Source organism: Coenobita brevimanus, chromosome 85 (genome assembly GCF_032717465.1).
Source record: "Coenobita brevimanus isolate Jiangsu-jjx chromosome 85, ASM3271746v2, whole genome shotgun sequence".
Lineage (NCBI taxonomy): Eukaryota > Metazoa > Arthropoda > Malacostraca > Decapoda > Coenobitidae > Coenobita > Coenobita brevimanus.
The window spans coordinates 3,729,160-3,752,500 of record NC_137038.1 but is presented as its reverse complement, the minus strand read 5'-3'; the positions used below and the strand labels follow the sequence as shown (position 1 = coordinate 3,752,500).

Here is a 23,341-nt window from a genome sequence, read left to right as displayed (position 1 = left end):
GTGAGTCATAGGAGCTTGGGAATGTTAATAATACGGCCACAAGATACATCAATAGCCCATGAGAGACATTGCATCATGTGAGAATGAATGGGGAGAGGGGCAGCTAAGTTAACTAGTAAAGGTGGGGGTAATGTCGTGAACGTGATCCGGCTTTGGAATGCTGGCCCAGAACGTGAGGGAGGATGACCAGCGATGCGTAGAGAACGGCAGGAGGGAGGAAAAGGAAAGAAAGAAGGAAGGAAGGAAATGGCGAGGGGAGAAGAGAAAACAGAGGAGGAGGAAAGCAAAGACAGAAACCAGGAAGGAAGGAAAAACACAGGATAGTCGACCAATGGAGCGGAGAGAACGGCAGGAGGGAGGAGAAGGAAAGAGAGAAGGAAAGAGGGGAATAGTGAAGGGAGGAGAGAAAGCAGAGAAGGAGGAAAGCAAAGACAAAAGCTAGGAAGGAAGGAAAAATAAGATATAAGAGAAAGGGAATAACAGAGTTAATTGTGAGTGTAACTTAATGGAAATAAAAGCGAGAAGCAGATGGAAGCTGACAGGAGAGAGAATTAGGTAAGGGAGAGGTGAAATAATGAAAGAATAAAGGAAGAAGATCATGATAAGTAAAGACTACGGAGGAGAGATGGAAGGGGAGAGAGAGAGAGAGAGAGAGAGAGAGAGAGAGAGAGACAGACAGACAGACAGACAGACAGAGACAGAGTGGCAAAAAGAATGTGAAAATTTGAGTCAGTAATGAGAGTAGGTGAGGTTAGGTGAGTCAAGGTGAAGGAGGCAAGGTGAGGTGAGGTGAGGTAAGGTGAGGCTGAGTCAAGGTGGGTGAGGATGAGGCAAGGGGGGGTGAACTGGGGTTGAGTGAACTGGGGTATAGCCGCTAAGTAACCTTGTTCTGCTTATGTATGTGTTACTGGACCATCACACACACACACACACACACATTCTCTCTCTCTCTCTCTCTCTCTCTCTCTCTCTCTCTCTCTCTCTCTCTCTCTCTCTCTCTCACACACACACACACACACACACACACACACACACACACACACACACATTATCTCTCTCTCTCTCTCTCTCACACACACACACACACACACACACACACACACCTCATCTCACTCTCACTTCTCCCCCTACTCCCCTACCCTGTCCTTCTCTTCCCCTACCCCCATCCTCCTTTTGTACCCTACATCTAGTCACACCCTTACATCCTCACTCTGCCCCACCCACTCCTCACCTTCACCCTCACTCTCACTCCATTACACACACACACACACACACACACACACACACACACACACACACACACACACACACACACACACTACCCTCGAGGTGTCTTACAATTATATGTGATATACGATGACCTGTACTTAGCTTCAGTACTCTCTCTCTCCAAACTGTACGTATGTAGGTATGAATTAATATTCGTCATTTATTCATTTAGAAAGCTTTTACTAGTGTGACTGACATATGCCGGCATGTGTCAAAGTAAAGTTTGCAGATTAAGATATGAAGCTAAAAGTACGCCACTTAAATGATAAAATCATTTTTCATTGTCTCCGCCTCATGATTTTTAAAGAGAATTCCAGCACTGAGTTAACTTTTTCAGATGTACTTAGTAAGTTGGCCCTATATATATATATATATATATATATATATATATATATATATATATATATATATATATATATATATGTGTGTGTGTGTGTGTGTGTGAGTGTGTGTGTGTGTGTCTGCTCGGTGGCTGGTAGTTACCTAACGGGACGGTGCTTGAAAGCAGAAAGTAACCTCATTCATTCATATTAGATACATTGTACTGTCTCACTTGTCGCATACTGGTCAACTCCGAAGTACGTTTGAAACTTTTCCTATTAGGCACCACTGATTACACCCTGGTTTACCCTGACTGACTCACCCCTTGCTTGTTGCAGATCATTGACACCGACCTTCCTCACACCAGTTCATTGTAATTCCCTTGCAACATACATGCTTCTCTCCCTGGATGCTTAGACCTTGGTGATTCAAAATATTCACAGCATCCTTCTAGCTCATTGATCTCCCCCTTCTCTCACTTCCTTCAGACACGTAAATTCTCTTTATCCCTTGTCTTTCTTACACCCAGCAGTACAATTGGGGACCTAGATGTAACACTATTGCGGGCCGTATTCTAGGGGAAAATTGTGACTTAGAAAATAAATGATTGCCTTCCTCAATGGCCCCCGTGCAGTCAAAAGGAATCAATCTTAAGACTTTTATCTCCACCAGTGCCTCATCACCCATTCTGTGTATATATGGGCATTCCACTTTAATGCACTCGATGCCGCCACGTGAAGGCGTCCCTCTCCACCACCACTGTTCGAAGACTAGCAAAACAAAGGAAAAACTGCCTGAAATATACTGACAAGTTAGCCAGTGTGTGTGTGTGTGTGTGTGTGTGTGTGTGTGTGTGTGTGTGTGTGTGTGTGTGTGTGTGTGTGTGTGTGTGTGTGTGTGTGTGTGTGTGTGTGTGTGTGTGTGTGTGTGTGTGTGTGTGTGTGTGTGTGTGTGTGTGTGTGTGTGTGTGTGTGTGTGTGTGTGTGTGTGTGTGTGTGTGTGTGTGTGTGTGTGTGTGTGTGTGTGTGTGTGTGTGTGTGTGTGTGTGTGTGTGTGTGTGTGTGTGTGTGTGTGTGTGTGTGTGTGTGTGTGTGTGTGTGTGTGTGTGTGTGTGTGTGTGTGTGTGTGTGTGTGTGTGTGTGTGTGTGTGTGTGTGTGTGTGTGTGTGTGTGTGTGTGTGTGTGTGTGTGTGTGTGTGTGTGTGTGTGTGTGTGTGTGTGTGTGTGTGTGTGTGTGTGTGTGTGTGTGTGTGTGTGTGTGTGTGTGTGTGTGTGTGTGTGTGTGTGTGTGTGTGTGTGTGTGTGTGTGTGTGTGTGTGTGTGTGTGTGTGTGTGTGTGTGTGTGTGTGTGTGTGTGTGTGTGTGTGTGTGTGTGTGTGTGTGTGTGTGTGTGTGTGTGTGTGTGTGTGTGTGTGTGTGTTAAAGCCGCCACAACGGACCCCCAGGCCTGACCTTCGCCTCCCCTCGAACACACTCACATAACAAGCCCAAGAATATTTAAATGTGCAGTTACCCACAGAATGTAGGAATGTGTAGTTAGATTGAGAATGTTTTATTTTGAAGCTACGAAATGCTTTAATGTACAACGACGCAATATTTGTCTGTTTACATGTTTGCCTGTTTAATGTGGAATTACACCGAATATTTTAGTGTGTGGCTAACCAGAATGTTTAACTTGTTTCCAGAGAATGTATTAAAATGTTGAGAATGTCTGAATTGATAAAGAAATGTATTAGCTATAGAGAACGCTTTAACCTACATGTTTTAATCAGTAAATAATGTTTTAAATGTTTAATGAATGTTAATAATATGGATCCAGAGAAATGACTTAAACCCCTTGACGAAGGTGACGTATATTGCTGGTTTATTTATGTTTCTTCCAGACGATTTTATTCAATTTAGGAAAGACCTCTGTTACTGAAGGGATTAATGAAGGATACATCTAACCACTCCAATAAAAAAATAAAATAAAAAACTCTAGAACCGTATTTTGTTTGGTGATAGCATAATAATAATAATAATAATAATAATAATAAAAATAATGAATACTGTAAGTCTTTGTACTACACAGGTTTATATGGACCGGGATAATATTTTAATGTGGACCTACATACCCGGTACTTATCCATCATGACACGAAGGAAAAAATATAATAAAAATGGCATTATTCTTCCATTATTTATTTAGATAATTTTATACTATCATTATCACCATTTTTATTATTATTATTATTATTATTATTATTATTATTACTGCAAAAACATTCAATTCTATACTACTTGTCTAGATGTGTAAGACTCCGAGGCTAATAACTGCAGTTCAGAACAATTAAGATGTGGAGACTGATGTGCGCCTCTGATTATTATTATTACCTGTATCGCCAAATGACAGGTAGAGGAGACCGATACATATTTTATTCTTGTTCTTACTGAAAATCTATCAAAACAAAATTGAAAACATTAATCCCACAGCACCTATTTTCACAGCGTATACTCTCGTGGCCCCTCACCATCTCAGTTCCACCTCATCCGATCCATTCGTTTGTCCTCCATGCCCATTTCTTTACCCCCTCCAGACACTCAAACCACCAATATTACAAAGCCCATTTCAAAGCGGTATACCTTCCTACCCCACCCCCATCGCCCACCAAATTTCCAGCCCGTCCCACCCATTTCTTTGCTCACCTTGACCATTTCTTTGACCGCTTTTGACAGTTACATGGCTGGACGCAGGTCACGCTGTAGACAAACACGCTTTTTATTACCAGTTTGTGTGTGTGTGTGTGTGTGTGTGTGTGTGTGTGTGTGTGTGTGTGTGTGTGTGTGTGTGTTTCTTCCTTTTGCTAAACTGAAAGGACACTGCTCGAGATATCATTATTCATATTCAGTTTCCAGTCTAGTACATGCCTACGTAACTAACTATGATGGATTTGTTTTCATCTTACGGAGCTTAGGCAGTTGCACAACATGAATACTGTCTTGGCTGCATGAATTTCGACGAGCCCTAGTTATGTGGTACGAATCTCCTTGGTTACTAGTCAAAGCCACTCTCCAATATGGCTGGAATTTCAGCACTGAAGGCGACCATTTCACCACCCTGGTACTACAAATCACGGTTCGCTGCCTTCCTGCCACTCCTCACATTTCCTATATATATTTTGAAACCTTGTCGAGGCAATGTTGAGCAATTCCATCCACTTGCTCAACTTCTGAAACTACTGAAGGGAAAAGGGGGAGGGGGCAAGGAAATAGGAAGGAATTCAAGGCACTGACCTAGATGACGGGGCCATAAGTACTGATAATAATCGAAAAGAAATGGAACGTTTTAAAATAGCTGGGAAGGGCGTTTCCGGAGAGCTGCCAGACACTGCATTATAGCACTATACTGTACCTGTATGCCACAATTAACCCTTTCAAGGTTCGGGACAGCTCTAGCAATCTTCTGATCCATCTAACGCCAAATCATTTCATTTATATAAAAATGAGTGCTAGGAATCTGAGATGGTTAATACTGTAATTATCATCTTCCTTATGGTCGGAACAACTTCAGTATTCTACAGATGCCTTCGTTCGCTATGCTCGCAAAGCCGCTTGGCCTACCAGGGACGTGGCGAAGTGGCCTGCTACGGCTTGTGGCAGCAAAGAAATGGCCAAAACGCCTTCTCAGAGGCTCAGACGACATCAGTCTGTCTTCTCTCACACACACATAAACTCACGCCGACTAGTAGGCTACATATGGGTAAAGTGAGCGAGTTCCGAGCATGTCTGCAACTCTACGCAACCTGTCACTCACATTTCACTAACAAAGCCGTCACATGAGCACAAATGGCCAAAACACCTACTCTGAGGACATAAGTCTGGACGAAGTCCGGAGTATCTGCTACTGGACAGTCAATGGCTGCGGGTACAAAGTTTCTTTAAAACGTTTGACAAGTTCGGAGTTCAGTTTCTTATAGTACGTAAATACAATGTCAGCGTCACTAATAAAGCTGGTTCTGGCTTAAGTCGAAGGATTCTCAGCACTGAGTCAAAGGAGAGTGAGTGTTTACATACCAGATCAGGACAAGAATAGTTTCACTTTGTGCAGAAGGTACTAATTAATACTGCATACACGTACTTCAACATACGTACAGATTACAGAATACCCCGACATATAATCACCAGTAATTGATACTTGCATAATGTTAATTGCAGTCAACTAAACATATTCTTACCTAACTTTATTACATTCCAAATGTCGACAAAGGAAAAAACATATAGGAAAATAATACTGACGACCTATCACATCGCCTGTGCTGTATTTCGCAAGCCAGCCATATGTAAAGGACCGCAACGCCACCTACCCGCAAGCTACTGAACTAATTATCTTTGTTTACGCATTTCTAACACATATGACAAAATATGAGGTGTACATGCTTGTCTTATTTCTCATTTTTATTATTCTGAGGTCTTTTTTGCGGTCTGTTATTTTTCTTTTCTTAAATTAGTTCCCTAGCGTGTTAATAATCCTTTAAGTAATAACAATGGTGCAGATAATAGTAATAGTAATAATAATAATAATAATAATAATAATAATCAGTCGATAAAAATACCGTAGTAGTACTAGAAAAAGTAAGATTAATAATAATAAATCGAAAATACCGTAATAATACAAATAATAAAATCAAATATAATAAAAAATAAATAAATAACAATAATAATAATAATAAAAATAATCGCAAAAATAATACCGTAACAATAATCAGTCGATAATAATACCGTAATAATATTAATGGTGGCGAATGATACTAGGGCGGTAATAAAATGGACAACAGTGATAATGCTGCAATAATAAGGCTGGGGAAACATGGAAATTTGAAAGAAATATTCCAGCAAAGCAACACAAAATAAGAACCACACAGAACTAATAAAAAAAAAAAAATACTACAACATTTTATAAAACCCTCGAAAACTCAAAAATGAATATAATAATGTTGAATACGAGGGGAAGAAATGATTTTGGTAGCGACGTGCGGCAATGACCCAGATGAAGGCGTTACGATGGGATGGCTCTAGTTGCCAGAGTTACTACACACGCCTAGAGGCACTGCGTGGCCGTGAGAGAGAGAGAGAGAGAGAGAGAGAGAGACTGCTTGAAGTTGAAAACGACACCAGTATAGAACTGAACGAGAGAGAGAGAGAGAGAGAGAGAGAGAGAGAGAGAGAGAGAGAGAGAGAGAGAGAGAGAGAGAGAGAGAGAGAAACAAGAATAAGAAGGTAAAAACTCTGCACAAGACTGCAAGTGCTCCGAGTACTGAACCGGATTGTGAGAGAGAGAGAGAGAGAGAGAGAGAGAGAGAGAGAGAGAGAGAGAATCGCCCTCCCTTATGTACCGTACAGAATACTCCACTTATTCCATCCTTTTCCTTCACGGTCTTACTCCTCTTATTCTCCCGGCATCTTCTCTCTTTTTCTCTCTCTGCCAGACTTTCCAGCTTCCTAATTAACCTCTTCACTACGATAATGTCTTTACATTTTATTCTCCCTGTGTACAGTAAGAGACAAAAGTACGCTTACTACAGCATATGGCTACGTCTACTTTACACTTTGGGCGTATGTCACTGTCTTCCATTATACATCATATGAAAAGTGGTAAGTAAAAGTGAGTCTCCTTGGTTACTAGTCGGATTAACCCTTCACTGTGACTAAACCTGTCCATCACCTGAGCTGAAAGGGAGTAGGGATCATTGACAAGGTAGAATAAACGGACTATATGTACCCCTCCCCACCAAGAACCACCTGCATTGAATTCACGCTCCCAAGATGTACTCTGTTTCAACCAGTGGTGCTAAGATCAGCCGCTAGTGGAAGTGTCTGTGATTTGGGGTAGAATTAAGACTCAGCTGATGGAAAGTTTTGAATTGACCTCGACGAACAGTACTGATCTTGGTAAAAAGTGTGATCTCCTCCCCACTCCACCCCATCCAAAAAAAATACTTCCAGATACCAGAACTGCTGATGAAAGCACTGTTCTGAGTCCGTATTTTTTCTTACCACATGAGATTTACTGATACTACCAAGAAACGAGGGAGCCTCAGGAATATATCTGCATAACGACATGTTTCTTCTGCTTACAAAACAACTATAACATCCTCGAGCGAGCATAATATCCACTGGCCGCAGAAAAGGATTGCGTGCCATAGCAAATAAATAAATAAATAAAAAAAAAGTCGGTATCCAAGACATGCTTATGCTCTACAACTATTCAGATATTATTGGCAGGAGTAGTCGACAAAGCACCAACACCCATTGACGAATTAAACCAACTGAATAAATTTCGGGGTCAGTCTGATTTCACTGGTATGCAATGAGAGGTATGTAAATAAATGGATCTTTGTACCAGGTTCATCAAAAGAAATGTATCATCCTAGGAAGAGCATTGGTGTCAAAACGCACTGCCGAAGTTGACTATCGGGTATTATATTACTGGACATAGCAGTTTTCTTTGCAGTATATATTGGATTTTAACTGTTGACCATGACGAAAGCGACAATACGCAGTTGGTATTTAAAAACGGTATTCTATAAAGTAAATATTAAAAATGTTTCGTTATACTGAAGTGATTACGTGCACATCCATTAATCTGTTCATCCGGTTCTATTTAGCCTACTTAACCCATATATCAAGCCACCCCTCTAGCCATCTTAGCCAAATTCCCTCTATTTATCACCCAAGCATCCATCCACCCACCTGAACCTATTTCCCTGATATTCACCCAAGCATCCATCCATCCATCCATTCATCTGAATTTGTTTCCCTTAATTAAACACAGAAGCTCCTATCCATCAGTCAAGCTATTTCACCCTATATATATTCACCCAAGCATCCACCCATCTATCTATCTGGACCCATTTTCCTCTGTATATTCAACCAAATATAATTCATCCATCTGAACCTACTTCCTTCTGTTAATTCACTCAAGCATGCATCCGTCCATTCATCCATCCATCTGAACCAATCTCCCATGTTTATTCACCCGCGCATCCATGTAAACCTATTTCACCCTATTTATTCACCCACACATCGATCTGAACCTATATCCCCGTATCTATTCACCTACACATCCATCCATCCATCTGAACCTATTTCCCCCCTAAATATTCACCCATGCATTCACCCATCCATCCATGTGAACCGATTTTCCCTTATATATTCATCCACACATCCATTCATCCATTGATCTTCCACAAAACACCATTTCCTAATAACACATGCTAATACCACTATATCAACAGAGGATTGGATAGCCGTAACTTACCTTTATTACGGTGCGCAGTGTTCGATTTTGGTCCCAGGTGGTGACAAGTGAGGGTTTGTGGCATCATCTGTTGGCGTGCGTGGTCAGTAGTGTATATGGGGGGGGGGCACTCAGCCATGACCCCCCCCTTTTGTCCCAGCAGGCCTACATATCTGCAGATCTAAATACATATACAAGTAATCAATGAATTCAGCCGTAAAAATAGGCTGCTTGATTTCAATTGATCAACTTTCACACGACTTCAGTAAGCTCTCTCTCTCTCTCTCTCTCTCTCTCTCTGAACTTCATTCATGCGAGTTATAGTTTAATTTGCTCAATGTTTCATATACAGTACTCTCTCTCTCTCTCTCTCTAAGTCATTAATGCGAGTTTTAGTTTATTTTTTTAGATGTTTCATATAAAAATGAATATTGCAGCTTCCAGGAATATAGGAATCAACAATTGCATATGATCTACCAGTTTTTTTTTTTTTTTTTTTATACATACCGGGTACTGTAGAATTCCCTATTTAAACATTTTTCAAACAGCTCATTTTTGTTTCAGCCAAGATACTTAAACTTCTTTATATTGTTTTGCCACTGAATATCAAATAAGTGTAATATATCCCTCCTGAGGCCTCAAAATGCCCCTAATAGTGCTTGATTTCCAAAAATTTTCCTGGGGCGGCTTACACCGCCCCCCCAGATCCCCCAGCTGTAGAGGCTCGCTTCGCTCGCCCCCCCCCTTAACAAAATTCAGGATTCACCCCTGTGGCCCCCCCCCCTTTCCACGGACCTATATACGCCACTGTGCGTGGTGACTGCTGGGGTCCTGTGAATGGTCAGAAACAGATGTAATAATAATAATGATAATAATAATAAGAAAATACATGCATCCGTGTTCACCAACCTGTGTTTATTTTTTCACTATTAACCATCCATCATAATATGCCTGTCAGCTATTTTATTCCTAACCACTTATTTCTTCCTTTTAATTCAACCACCCATTTATCCATCCATCCATTTGAACATACTTTCCCCTATTTTATTTCATCCAAGCATCCATCCACTCATCCATGCTCATCCTCCTCAGTTTTTCTATCAATCCATTGACTTCCTCTATTTATTTATCCATCCAGTCTCATCTATTTTTTTTATCCATATTCCTATTCTGACCCTAGAAAGAAGCGCTACAAGCTAGCTTTTACACAGTGCGTAAAGTGGCACTAACCGCTAACCACCCACAGCAATTTGGCTTAGCGCTGCAGGTGATGCTGGAAGTTGAGAAATATTGGTGGAATGTTTGTTATTTGGACTTTATGCTTATGTTACTACAGTTTTCTCCTCGAGTTATGCTGCGTCCTTGCCAGTTTATAAGCCTGACGTTCTTACATAAATAACGGCTGAAAACTATACTTTGCTTACTTAACTGGACGCATCAGTGTATCCCGTATGAAGGCTATGGGAAACTCAAAGATTTAATCCAACCTAACCTAACTTGCGTTTGACAGCCTGCTTTCAGATTTACAAATGCGTGTTAGGAACGTTAAGCTACTGGTAGACGTCGGTGGAATATTTACGCAATTTAAATCCTCATTTACTGTATAGCTTTCAGAGGTAAGTTTTAGAAAATGCTCAGTAGTTGTGGTAATCCAGAAAAAATGATAAGTAACCTGTGACAGTCTCATTTCAATAGATACAGAAATGCCACACCCGTTTCCATCCCTCCCCTCCCCCCTCCGCCTCCATCTTCCTGAAAGGACCGCCACTGTCCAGTGTAATCACTCCTACCCTATTTCTATGACAGACAAGGAAAAGAACAAAACTTAAATTTTACCGGAAACACTAAAATACACTATCTTACTCGGCGGGTTAAAGACATACAGAACTCACCTAGCTTCTCATCTTCAGTGTGGAAGGGGAAAAAAAAAAAAAAAATCACAAGCTCAAAAAGCACATCCACCACCCTCAGTGTCTCGTGTCACTCTAAGTCCGCCAGAAATTCTAGCATTCGAGAACAATTTACAAATCCATTCTATTAGTGCATGTTAATAACACTACTAAAGAAAACGGTGAAAAAAAAAAAGGAGGAGGAAAAGATTCGAAAACTATAAACTGAAACGAAAATGCAGTTTGTAGACTGAATTCATGCATTTATTAACTGCCGCTTTTTTTTTTTCTTTTAGCACAAAATTTTTCATATTATTCGAACAATCGCATACATTCAGCCAAGAACTTATCAGTTCACAGCCTCATTTCATAAATATCTGTCAAACTTTTATTGAGTATCTGACGACGCTTACAACACGACATTTTATCGGTCCTTCCATCACAGCTTCATCATTTCTCTCTTTTTACACCTTAAAATATTTCTGTTCATTTTTTTTTTTTTTTTCCTTTGGAGCATTGTGTGCATTATTATGCAAATATGGAAGCATGGATGGTAAAGTAAGACTGGGGTTAGTAACTTAATCATAAATGGACAGTTGTACAATACGGAGAAAAGAGAAAGATCGCAATCGAGTGTGGAACTGTTGAGTAAATGAAAAAAACACCGTAAGGTGATATGGACAAGACAGAATGCTGGAAAGTATACTAACGCGCAGTGCTTGGAAGTAGTTAGTTGATTTTACAAGAGGAAGATATCATCTACAGGAAATGGAAGCATGTTTGCGAACGAGGGGGGTGGGGGAGAATAAGGATAGAACACCCTGGATACTCATCTCATGATCATATCCTATGGAAGAGTTACCGGGAAAAGGGAAGATAGATGGGCATTTACAGTTTGTTTCCTTTCGTCATCCTTCAAACCATCCGTTCTTCTCTTCAGTACGTCCACTTCTCTTTTACTCTCACGTAGCTAATTAATTCATCCTTATTAAAATCTTAGTTTGCAATGGGGGGAGCACTTCAGTTTTTTTTTTTTTTTCACTTCCCCCCCCCCTTCTGTTTACATCCATCAGCTGATTAGATTACCACGCGTTGCCACAGAGTCACGTGATTGTCATACGTTATCTTTCCACACGCTTAATAAAGCCTTGATTGCCATATCAACTGCATACTTTGGATTCTTGCAATATTCATTATTGCATTTTATAGCATACAGATTTTGTTTACTGCTTGTGACATAATTTCGAGTTGCTGTGACTCCAATGACGAAAGTTGCGTGACCTCCAGTCAGAGGGATTAAGTTAACCGTCTCATGATGAGTTCTAACAATTTTGCTCATCTTCCTGCTTCTAGTTGGTATAATAAGTACACTCATTGCGGCTTGCGTATCACATTTAACTAAAGATTCGAGTTAACAACAGCCAGTTGAGTTGTAACAGTTTTGCCCAACTTCCTGTGACGTTCCCGTTCTCTCACGTACTAGGCGTCGTTAACCCATTGGTTGACCCCAAATGTGTTGCGTAGAGGTGTGTGAAGCTGTGGATGAAGGGGATGTAAGGGTGATGGCTTTTCGATGAGTGAAAATAATAGGATATCACTAATGATGTTTCACATTGTTACATACCCATTGTCTCAGAACAGCAGCAAGTAATCGAATTCAAGCCCCGTATAATTAGTTTTAAGTCTCTCCCATCCTTCTCACTATTAAGCAACATCCTTTTATGTACACCTTGCCTCTCCACCGTCTGCATTTATCCCTCATCATCATCATCACTCTCATTTCTCTTTCAGAACCAAACTCCTTCCTCCCACCACCACTCTCCGTCAGTCTTCCACATCCACTCTCCTTCCTCCATCCCTCTCGCCACAACTTCCCCTTTTCCCTCCTCACTACCACCACCCCTTCACTGTTCTCTTACCTATATCTCTCCCCACCACACTCCTTCATCCTTCCTTCTCCCCACCACTCTCCTTCATCCATCCTTCTCCCCACCACTTTCCTTCATCCATCCTTCTCCCACCACTCTCCTTCATCAGTCCTTCTCCTCACCACTCTCCTTCATCCATCCGTCTCCCCACCACTCTCTTTCATCCTTACTTGACTGTCCCTCTCATTCCTCAGCTCCTACTCTTCTAAATCCTCTACCCGCTTGCTTGAATATAGCCTTTAAATGGGTATGGTAGTAATGTTTGTTACGTATTTAATAAAATTCTGTTACTCCAAGGTTGGCTGGTTCTCATCTTAAATGCCAGGATCAACTTGCCTAGCCCCAGGCTCCTACACTCTTCATGGGGTAACATAGTATTGGGTGATGGATGGACAAAGATGAATTTCTTTTATTTAAAAGTTTATCTTCCTGCATGGGCCCAAGTTCCCAGAAGTGTACTGTATTAAAAATCAACCAATTTGTCCTTAGCTTTTTCTTTTCCCGATCCTATATGTTCATTACATGAATTTTAAAAGTTATAGATCTTTTTAATGTAGCTACTTGAGGTTAAAACTACTGTAAATCCAGTTTGGAAAGGACAAGGTGACATAGAGGCATTTCATTTCTGGTCACCCCCAACAGGACTGAGCATCTGGCAATTGATAGATAGATTGGTAGATCAATGTATATACGAAGACTCATTATCTTTTCTTCTTTCCAGATCGGCAGCAGCATTATGGCTGGTGGTGTGGGTGGTGGTGGGTGGGATGGAGGTGTTGGAGCGAGACCTGGATGAATGGGGCAGCAGCCAGCGCAAGGCGAGGTCCATACAGCAGATACCTCTCGGAACATCGGGCTTTCCGCTACCTAAGGATATTGAGCCAATACCTTCTGGTAAGCGGGATTTAGAGGAAGGAGTCGGGCAAGGAGGCAGGGAAGTAGATCCATCCCATCCATATCCAGATGCCATATCCCTTAAGGGGTGGCCATTTGACTTTGAGTTAGTTGTTTTATAGGAAGGGGTATTAACCCATTGCCAACCCACTTGTTAACATATAGGGAACACATATGTGTTGTTTATATGGTTACCACCCAGCATTGTAAATGGTTTCTTGGCTTACAGGAAGCCATTTGGCTTGTCACTCAGTGTAAAGCCACCTGGAAAGGAAAGAAGATTAAAAAAAAGTGAATGGAGGGATGGAAGAAATAGGAAGAGAAGAGGGCAGAGATAGAAAAAGAATGATAGAGGTGAAGGAAGAAGTAGGCAGCACTACATCAAGTGAGTGGATGAGGAAAAATTGACTGGAGTAAGGACATGAGAAAGGAGGAAAACTGCTGAGAGGAAACCATAACAAGTACAGTACCTTCAGGCGTATGAAGCTTTCTGTTACCTCATGTCAAACCTGTGTCTTCAGGTAAGTTGGGACAGGCAAGTGCAGTAAACCCTCAATATACCGAACCTGCTTTTAACGAATTTTGGTTTTAATGACCACCTTGAGCTGGCTAAACATTATGTTCATTTAATGAATTTTTGTTCAATAAAAAAATGGACGTACAGCAAATACCAACCACTGTCTGATGTCACAGTTTGATGTCATACATAACTGGAATTGCCTTACATGATTATAACAACATATGGTTATTCAGAATTTAAGCAATCTGAATAGCATTGGAAAAGTTGTGCAATGTGCAGTACTGTATATCATAGGAGCAATGTACTATTAACTTTTCCTTGTTCATCTGTACGTGCTTTCACCATTTCCGCGTACTTTTCAGGTCCAAGGGTGACAATGCCCCACATCAGTTTTCGAGACATGGGCAACCTCGTGCACCAGGCAACCCTTGCAATCAATGAAAGGTTCGACTCCATAGAGCCTGCCATCTACAATAGTGGTGAGTGGAACTGCAGTGTTAGACTGTGTTGACAAGAACAATATTGGGCTTTTCACTTTTATTGCCCCGTCAGGAGTGTAAGAGCCCAGGTCTGTGCTACTCAGCCTAAACATTTAAGGCAAGAATTACTAATTACTCTACCCTGAGTGAGAAGAAAATACACGGTACAGTATACATAGCTTTTCAAGTGTCAAAGTGATGTAATTTTAAGCAGTAGGAACATTTTGCTATAAGGTATTTGTGTGAATATTGTGCAGCTCCAAGGTAGCTATATGTGCTGGGTACCTACAATACTTACTTCATCATACTTAAGCTTGCTGGTGGAAAAATGACAGTACAGTATTATGGTATTCAGTCCAGTCAGTTAAAGAATTAAATAATGTATAGCACCTCACTGGTCTAACCCTAATGAATGGCTTTCACTAATTAAAAAGGGTAAACTACCTATATACAGGACAGTCAGGTTCCATATATTGCAGTATATTGGTACAGGCACGTAATTGTGTGACTCTTATAACTAAAGCCATAACTAAAAAAGTCATGGATAGTGGGGGGTCTGTTGTACTGCACCCACAATTGTTGAATGTTTTCCTAATTTCTTTCTTTACTGTATATATTGTCTGTAGTATTTTTGTATTTATACTATTTAATGATTATTCTGTATTTTTCTGTGTAATGTATCAGGAGCACGACAGGTACCTGGGACACCAGCTTGGTTCATGGCAGCTTCTCACAAAACCAAGGTGGTGGCCAAGAACATCTCCAGGATAGCACTTATCTCAGAGGAAGCCACCAAATACACAGCACAGCAGTGAGTACCAAATGTGGATGATCAGTCCACTTTAGGATTGAGTACTGTAGATGGCATGGTGGATAGCTGATGGGGAATGATATCATAATCAAACTGTGGCACATGTGCACACCCACAGAAACACACAACAATACACTTTTAATCCATAAGCACCACATTTACACAAGACAGAGAATCCTTCAACATAAGCTCTACATTAGCTGGTAGTTAGGTGTGTTTGGTGGATGGCTGGGGGACATTTGGATGGTTTGATAGACAGCTTATGGGGGTAGAGGCATTAATGGGTGTTTTGTTTGATGGATGGCTAGGAGCTGTGTGGCTGGTTTATTGGACAGTGAATTGGATGCATTATTCATGTTGATTAATAGTTTATTGGATGGTTGGTTGTATGGACTGTAGTGATTGGGTTGATGCATGAACATTGTTAGTACAGGTGGATAATAATAATAATGCCACTGCTAGATAGGCTTGAAATAGTTAGGTGGATAGTGTTAACTGGATGAACAGTTTGATTGGTAATTACAGTACTAAACATTTACCAAATAAAGGTGGATGGATAGATTGATTAACTTTAGGTTCGAGAGCTGAGTAGTACTTTTTGATCTTGTGGAATCAAACAGGAAATTTTGTTGTGTTGTACTGTGACACAAGAACATTCATAGAACTCAAGTAGATGAAAAAACAACTCAGAGTCACCTGTGACTGCTCATGGTATTTCTCATTCACTCAAACTTGTTGCAGGGTTAGTCAGTCAGAAAGCAAAAACAAGGACAGTTTTTATGAGACTGACAAGTAGAGCATCCCAGCAGTGATGATGACTGAAAAGTTTAATGTTTGTGTTGTTATGCAACATATTTGGATGATATTGAAAGTGAGAGAGAGAGAGGCTTGGTAATATTAAATGGAGAGAGAGAGAGAGAAGTATGAGTGAATGAATGAATAGCGCAATGAAAGCGAAAGAGGAAATATAAACACTATAGAAGTTGTTATGGGAAGGAAGAGTGCAGCATGGAAAGCAGAGACTTAGATTAAAAGAGTAATCATGTGCAAAAGTGTATTTTAAATGTGTGTATGGTGAGATAGCTAGTAAAATAGTAGTAATTGATTTGTAATACAGACATGAGAAAAATTAGAACACTTATATGAAAGACAGTGGGAGGGAGGGAGGGGAGTGTACGATGAGAATGAAAGAGGGCAGTGACTGGGAGGGAGGGAGGAGAGTATGAGACGAGAGCAAAAGAGGGAAGTGGGAGGGAGAAAGAGAAGTGTGAGATAAGGGTGAAAGAGGGCAATGTGAGGGAGGGAAGGAGGGCAGTGTGAGATGAGGGTGAAAGAGGGCAGTGTGAGGGAGGGGGGAAGTCAAGGTAACCTGGTGCTACTTCTCACATCACCACCTGACCTGCCTGCCACACCCTCCCCACTCCCATTCTCATCTCCCTTCCACCTCACTACCCTTCTCACCTCATTCTCTCACCTTTTCTCCTCCCACCTCATTCTCACTTCTCTCTGTTCTTCCCCTCTTTGCCCCTTCTCCTTCTCCACCTTCTCACCTCTTCCCCTCCCTGCTATTCCATTCCATCTCCTCACCTCACTTCATCCCCTCCCTCCCCCTCTCACCCCCTACCTCTCCCTTCCTTCACCACGTTTCAAGCCCTCAGTGACTACATATCTTATGATACTTCTCCCATAATCAGACATTAGTTAGGTTGTGCTGCAGAATACTGTGCCTTTTAAACTTTTTATTTGCATTTTAGTTTTTTTTTTTTTTTTTATGACTAGGCCAGTAAATGAATCAGCCAGTACATGATTTTTCTAGTCTTGTACAGTATCTTAGCACATTTTTCTTACTACATTTTTTTTAACGTACTTTAGTTATTTTTTTTAGTACATATGTCAGTTTCACAGCTCCATTGTAGTTTTTCATTAGTGTAAATGTCACTTTCACCGTTCCATTGTCTAGAAAGACTTTGCTAATGTTGCCTAAATAATCTTTAATAACATTCATCATACAGGTTTCTTCACTGTGCAGTGAAAAGTGTGAGATCCTTTATTATGCATAGGGCTGCTTGGAACCTGCCTCTTCCAAATCCACACCCTCATCTTAGATCCCCTCTATACAGTGGCATCTTTTTTATTCAGTAATTTTTGCTACTAACAAGCTTTTTTGATTATATACAGTATATATAGCTTAGGAGAGTACCTTAGCTGTTGAGTGATTAATGAAGATTGTATCTAATCCCGTCATAATGAAAGAAAGAAAAAGAGGAAAAAATTGCCCGAAGAGAGCAAGAATTATTTTTTCAATGTCACCATAATGGAATGGATAACAACCATTTCTTTATTTTAACCAACCACACCCTCACCTTATCCCTGTAACATATCATGTAATTGTTTCCTGCTGAATGAATTAATGAAGCAGTCATTTTTAAACTAGAAGGAAACTCGGGTTACTCAACCTTGGAAAGAGTTGTTTTGTATTGTAACTCCTGTAGTTTGAGGATGTTTTTATTTTATTCTCATCCAGGCATAAAGTGCTACATGCACTAAACCTAAGTCCTTCACTTGGGGGCAACGCCTTAGTCCTTATCAATAAAAAGGGGACATGGCATAACTCCCCCCCCCCCCCCCAAAAAAAAAGCTTGGTTGTTGTTACTCAGAAAACTGATGCTGGATTAGTGTATTCATCTTGAGAAAGATGTCTTAACTTGTAGGAATTCTTCCTTTGCGGCAGAAGTTTTATGTAACTGAATAAATTGTCTGGTAGCTGATAACTTGAATAAAATTCTTAAGAGTGCCTCAACTGAGAGTTAATAACCATTCCCTCATTATATCAGTTTATATCTCTACCCTTTAAAATCTGTTCTAACCCCACCCAACCAGTTTAAATGAATCTAACAAACCTAGTAAAAGCTAACTTGACTAATCCAGCTTAACTCCTCAGGTTTCATTTAGACAAAGATCAAGTGACCTATGGGCTGCCAACTGCTGACGTCCGAGGCACGTTATTGGCCGACCAGTGTCATGTGGAGGTGGACTTCCCCTGTCAGCCTCGCAAATTTCGTGCTTTCAATGGCTACTGCAACAATGTCCAGAACCCTAAGTGGGGTAATGCAAACACCCGGTACTTGCGTTTCCTCCCAGCAGACTACGGTGATGGTGTCTCAATCCCTCGACAGAGGAATGATGGAGAATATTTACCCTCAGCCCGTGTAGTCAGTCTTACCATCCACCGAGACCATGACTTACCACACAAATATATGACTGCAGTGGCAGCTGTTTTTGGACAGTTTCTTGCTCATGACCTGTCCCACACCCCACAGATGGCAGGTGAGATTTGCTGTAGCACAGCGCCCATTTGTTCTGAAGGTTCTTTACGGTATGTTGTTTATATGTTATCCAGAATCACATATGATGATGATAATGGTGTGTTGTGCATCGTTATAATTTGATTGAGTAGTAATAAAGAAGTGTAGTGTAGTCTTAAATTACACCTAAGTAGATTAGAAGATGGAATACTAGTCATTTCTTGGTATTTTCATAAATTTCTTAACACTTTTTGTACCATGCCTACTTCTCCAACCCACCATACCACGTAGGGAAATACAAGGTTTGTGCTGTAGGGTAAATTGTCATTGTAAGTTAAGGATGTCCCAAAAATCACAAAGTTTTCCATATGACTGGTGCTGTAAATTAAAGGAGACTGGCAAATGAGTTCCATAGGCAGTAATAGCACTTTGATAAGCAAGTTTTCTGTTAATTACTGCAGGAATCACTAGCAGAGAGGAATGTCAAAAAGGCAGCAAATAACAGGATCTTTCTGTATATGGTAATTTGGTAGTAACGTAGATTATGTTCCACAGCGGCAACTCCTTGCTACATTCTCTCCAAGGTAAACCACAGGAGTTTTATGATTCTCTCACCGACTGGTTTGCTGATTTGCCCCTTCAGTCCAGTGATTTGTTATGGCTGTTACCAGACAAATTTACTGACATTAGGAGAGCATCATAGTAGTGAAGGGGTTGATAAAGGCCATATGCATTCCTTTCATTTCACAATGTCTACCTGAAGCTGAAGAAGACTGGATGTGACAAGGATAAAAATATATATATATATATATATCATTGTAGTGAAGGAGTTAAGTTCTTAGACTTTTCTCACCTGTGTACTGGATCTCGTGTTTGTATCACAAAGCTATTTCTGTATTCTTTAAAATCCATTATTACTCTTCATTTTATCAGATCATTTTGTTTTCCTTTCCTCATGCTTGATCCCTGTTGTTTTTATGTTTTATTTTCTGCTGCTTTATCCTTATTGTTTTTGTGTTGATTTTGTGTCTCTTCATCCGTCTGTTTTCTGTACTTTCTCCTCATGTTTCTCGGATTCAAGTTCACATCATCTTTAGGTGGAACAAAAAGTGATCATGATGATGATGATGATGTTTTTTATATAATTTCAGTACCATCTACCTTTTTGTCTCATTGCATTTGTGGTGAACTTTCTGTCCCTTTTTCTGCTTTTGCTATTTTGTTTGTCACACCCCATATGGCACTGTTTGTAGTGATGTACAGTTGGCAACAAAAATATGGTCTGTCCTCACAAAGTCTTGGGTGTGTGTAGGTAAAATGCTACTTTTAGTGAAACAGCTTAAGTGAAGTATAAATATCATTCTTGATTGAGGGGTTATATGTTCATAAAGTATGGTACTCATTTCTGACTTCAAAGCAAATTTATAATGAATCACAACAACATAAGTGAAGAAATAGTTTAAATTCATCAGCAGTTTAATAATGAAATGACTTAAAATGAGACTAATGGTAAGTCAGGGATGTGTTCCAGGATATTACAACCCTTCCTAATTGATGCAGTAATTTGGGAGAAGCTAATAGATTATTTATAGACTCAAAAAGGAATATCCAGATTTTTCTTTTGCCGTGTCTTATATGGCTTTTAGAATGTCTGCATATACTTGTATTCTTTGCTGACTGATTTCGATAAAATTGCTGTCATATTTCAGTATTTTGCTTTCTTTCCTTTTCTTTTCCATCCTATTTAGCCACTCTATCTTTCTACACTTCCCTCCTTGGTTCATCTCCTTATGTTCTCATTTTCTTTTACTTACCCTTTCTCCTTACTGTTTCCACTCACTTTCTCCCTGTCCTCCCACTTCCTACTTTAACTTCTTCCTGTCTCCCTGGCTCCTCTTACACTGCTTCCTCCTTTAATTCAAAGCCATCCACATTCTCTACCTAAAGTTCCCTTCATTTCTTTTCTGCTTTGCATAACTTTTCTCTCTTGTAGCTCCTTCCATTTTTATCCTTTTTGTCTTCTTTTCTGCTACCCTCATCCCATATCTTCTGTTCTTCCTTCCTCCTTAATCCCTCTTTGTTGCATTCTTCTATCTTTCACTTCACATGCCCTGCCTGTCTTCTTTGTTGTTCTTTTCATAGATGTTCTTACCTCCTGCTCTGGTCATATCTTTAGTTCTTCATTCTTCTTGTCTTTCTTCCCACATCTTCACTCCCCTTCTGTCCTTTCCTTGTCCTCTTCCTGTCTGTTCTTCATGAGTGCACCATTAACCACATCTTTTGTTCTTCCTCCTTCATATGTATTCTTCTGTCTTTCTCCTTTTGCTTCCAACTTTTGTGCTTTTTATTGTTCTCCCTATCATGTTGTTCACTTACCTACTCCTCAGACCTCACATTTTGTTCTACCGTGTTTGTTTTCTTCTTTCTTTTTCTCCTACCCTCCTCTGTCTCTTTTTATTGCTCTCTCCCCGTTTGATCCAAACACCTGACCCCCAACCACACGCCCATATACAGGGTACTTGGCCAGTGATGGAGTGTTGTTTGGTTGACTTCAATGATCCTTGTCCTTTCTCTCTGTTTTCCTGTCTCCAGTCTTGCCATCCTTGTTGCATCCTCCCTGCTCCTTTCTCCCTCTCTTTTTTTTTTTTTTTTTTTACTAAAGTTAATGCTCCCAGCCTCTCCTCCTTTCTATTTCCTTTCCAACATAGTTTCTCTCTCTCTCTCTCTCTCTCTCTCTCTCTCTCTCTCTCTCTCTCATTTGTATATGTTTTTTTTTTTTTTACTATATACCAACCTACAGGGTACATGGGTCAGCGGCTAAGATGCTGTGGGGTCAACCTCTCCGACTTCCATCCTGAGTGTTACCCCATCAGAGTGCCAGCTGATGACCCTGTGTATGGCCCTCTACACCAGCAGTGCCAGGAGTATGTTCGCTCAGGAACTGCCCCCAGGACTGGGTGTACTCTCGGTAAGGCCACATTTTATCTCATCAGAGAATGTGATGAAATTTTCTTGGCCTATCTGATGGATCCAGAATTTCGAGGGCATTCATGATGAATAAATGAAAGCATGGCCCATTGAACTGGGCAAACTTTGGCTGTCTGGATGTTGCTACTCCTCATCCTGCCCTATGGTGGGAAAGGAGGCCCAGATGATGATGATGATGATCATGATCATGACTCATCAAATCTGTGTATTAACTTTTGGTATGGCTCTGTTTTATTACCTAACCCCATATCCCATGAGGAAGATGGCCATGACATAAAACCTCTAGGTAATATGGTGCTAGCCCAGTACAGTACTGCCATCCTGTTGCATCATATCATCCTTCGTAATAAATAGGTGTCCCTTGCTTTGCATTTAAAGTGTGATTGTTTTAGTGATATGATCATGCATTTATAGCACCATTCTCTGCTTGAGGCTAAGCTACTGTAGTCCAGCATATTTGATTGTAGGAGACTGACTTATATTTTGATATGTTGCTTTACATGATTGAAAATCTCCTTCAGTGGAAAATGCACTCCCAGATTGGTCTTATCCAGTCAGTCCAAAGATATTCCCTTTTAACCATTTTATATCATGTTCATATAACATGGGATACCAGTACTCCCTAACTATGTCGGCCCACCATGTTTTAGTTGACCTTTTTTTCTCATATTATACTGTGCCACCCTTAAATGTCCCACTGTTGATTCAGCTAACCCCCCTTACCTCATGGCTGATCAGGCCCTCGAGAGCAGATCAACCAGGTGACCTCATTCATTGATGGATCAGCCATCTATGGATCCAGTAAGGAGGAAGCGGATGAACTGCGTGCTCGGTCAGGGGGTCTCCTCAAGGTTCAGCGTGGCCCTGGAAACACACAGATCCTTATAGATGACTCCAACCAGATTGACTGCAAGTCCTCAGGCAGATATAAGTGAGTTGATACTGAGTTTTAGTAACTTTACCCCTAAAGTACGCAATTCACTCAGCAGGTCTGTCCCTCCAGCCGCAAAACAGGGTCGATTTTTCGACTTTCACCAAGGTAAAAATTTTTCTTCCACATTTGAAGAGACTGAATTTACACACCTGAAAATGTATGTTTCAGCCTGATTGACCAAATATTTATTGCACAATCTCCTGTCAAAGATGCAAAAAGTTACCGATCCCCCGTGGGCGAAAATAGAAAATGTAAAGAAAATACATTATTTACAGTAAATAATTATATATACATAACTAATGTCAATGTAAAGTGTTCCCTAGGCATGAAGTCAGTGTGGCATACGCCCATAGCAACAAAATAAGCCAGGCGAAAAGTGGAGGTGGAGTGTGTATGGCTGGAGGGGGGAGGAGAATGGAGGGATAGGGGAGGAGGGAGAGGGGAGAAGGGTTGCTATGCACACACACCGCTGTAGGGGGCATGCTGGGGTATGGTTGGTTGGGAGGGGACAATGTGGAGATGACGCTGTGGGGCTGAGGGAGGTAAAGTGACAGTGGTGGGGGGGGTTCCTTCTCCCCCACCTTAGGGGGCCAATCACGCCATACCATCCCAGACACTCTAGCTCTCATTGGTCTGATCCCATATACGTCACCAAAGGGTCGGAGTTACCCTCCCCCAGTTTTTTGTGTGTCTTTAGTGATCATGCGAGATAGGCTGGTTTGTCAAATT

The 23,341-nt window shown here is 40.8% G+C and overlaps 1 protein-coding gene across 1 annotated transcript in view; it reads left to right on the top strand.

Moving 5' to 3' along the window:
* The window catches only part of LOC145410396 (uncharacterized), an 83,191-nt gene that overhangs the window by 17,167 nt on the left and 42,683 nt on the right, over nucleotides 1–23,341 (top strand). The window contains exons 4-9 of the mRNA XM_080280549.1: nucleotides 13,403–13,575; nucleotides 14,458–14,574; nucleotides 15,259–15,385; nucleotides 18,327–18,712; nucleotides 21,491–21,658; nucleotides 22,417–22,609. Coding sequence (XP_080136675.1) covers nucleotides 13,403–13,575; nucleotides 14,458–14,574; nucleotides 15,259–15,385; nucleotides 18,327–18,712; nucleotides 21,491–21,658; nucleotides 22,417–22,609 — 1,164 coding nt within the window. The remainder of the gene's footprint in view (nucleotides 1–13,402; nucleotides 13,576–14,457; nucleotides 14,575–15,258; nucleotides 15,386–18,326; nucleotides 18,713–21,490; nucleotides 21,659–22,416; nucleotides 22,610–23,341) is intronic.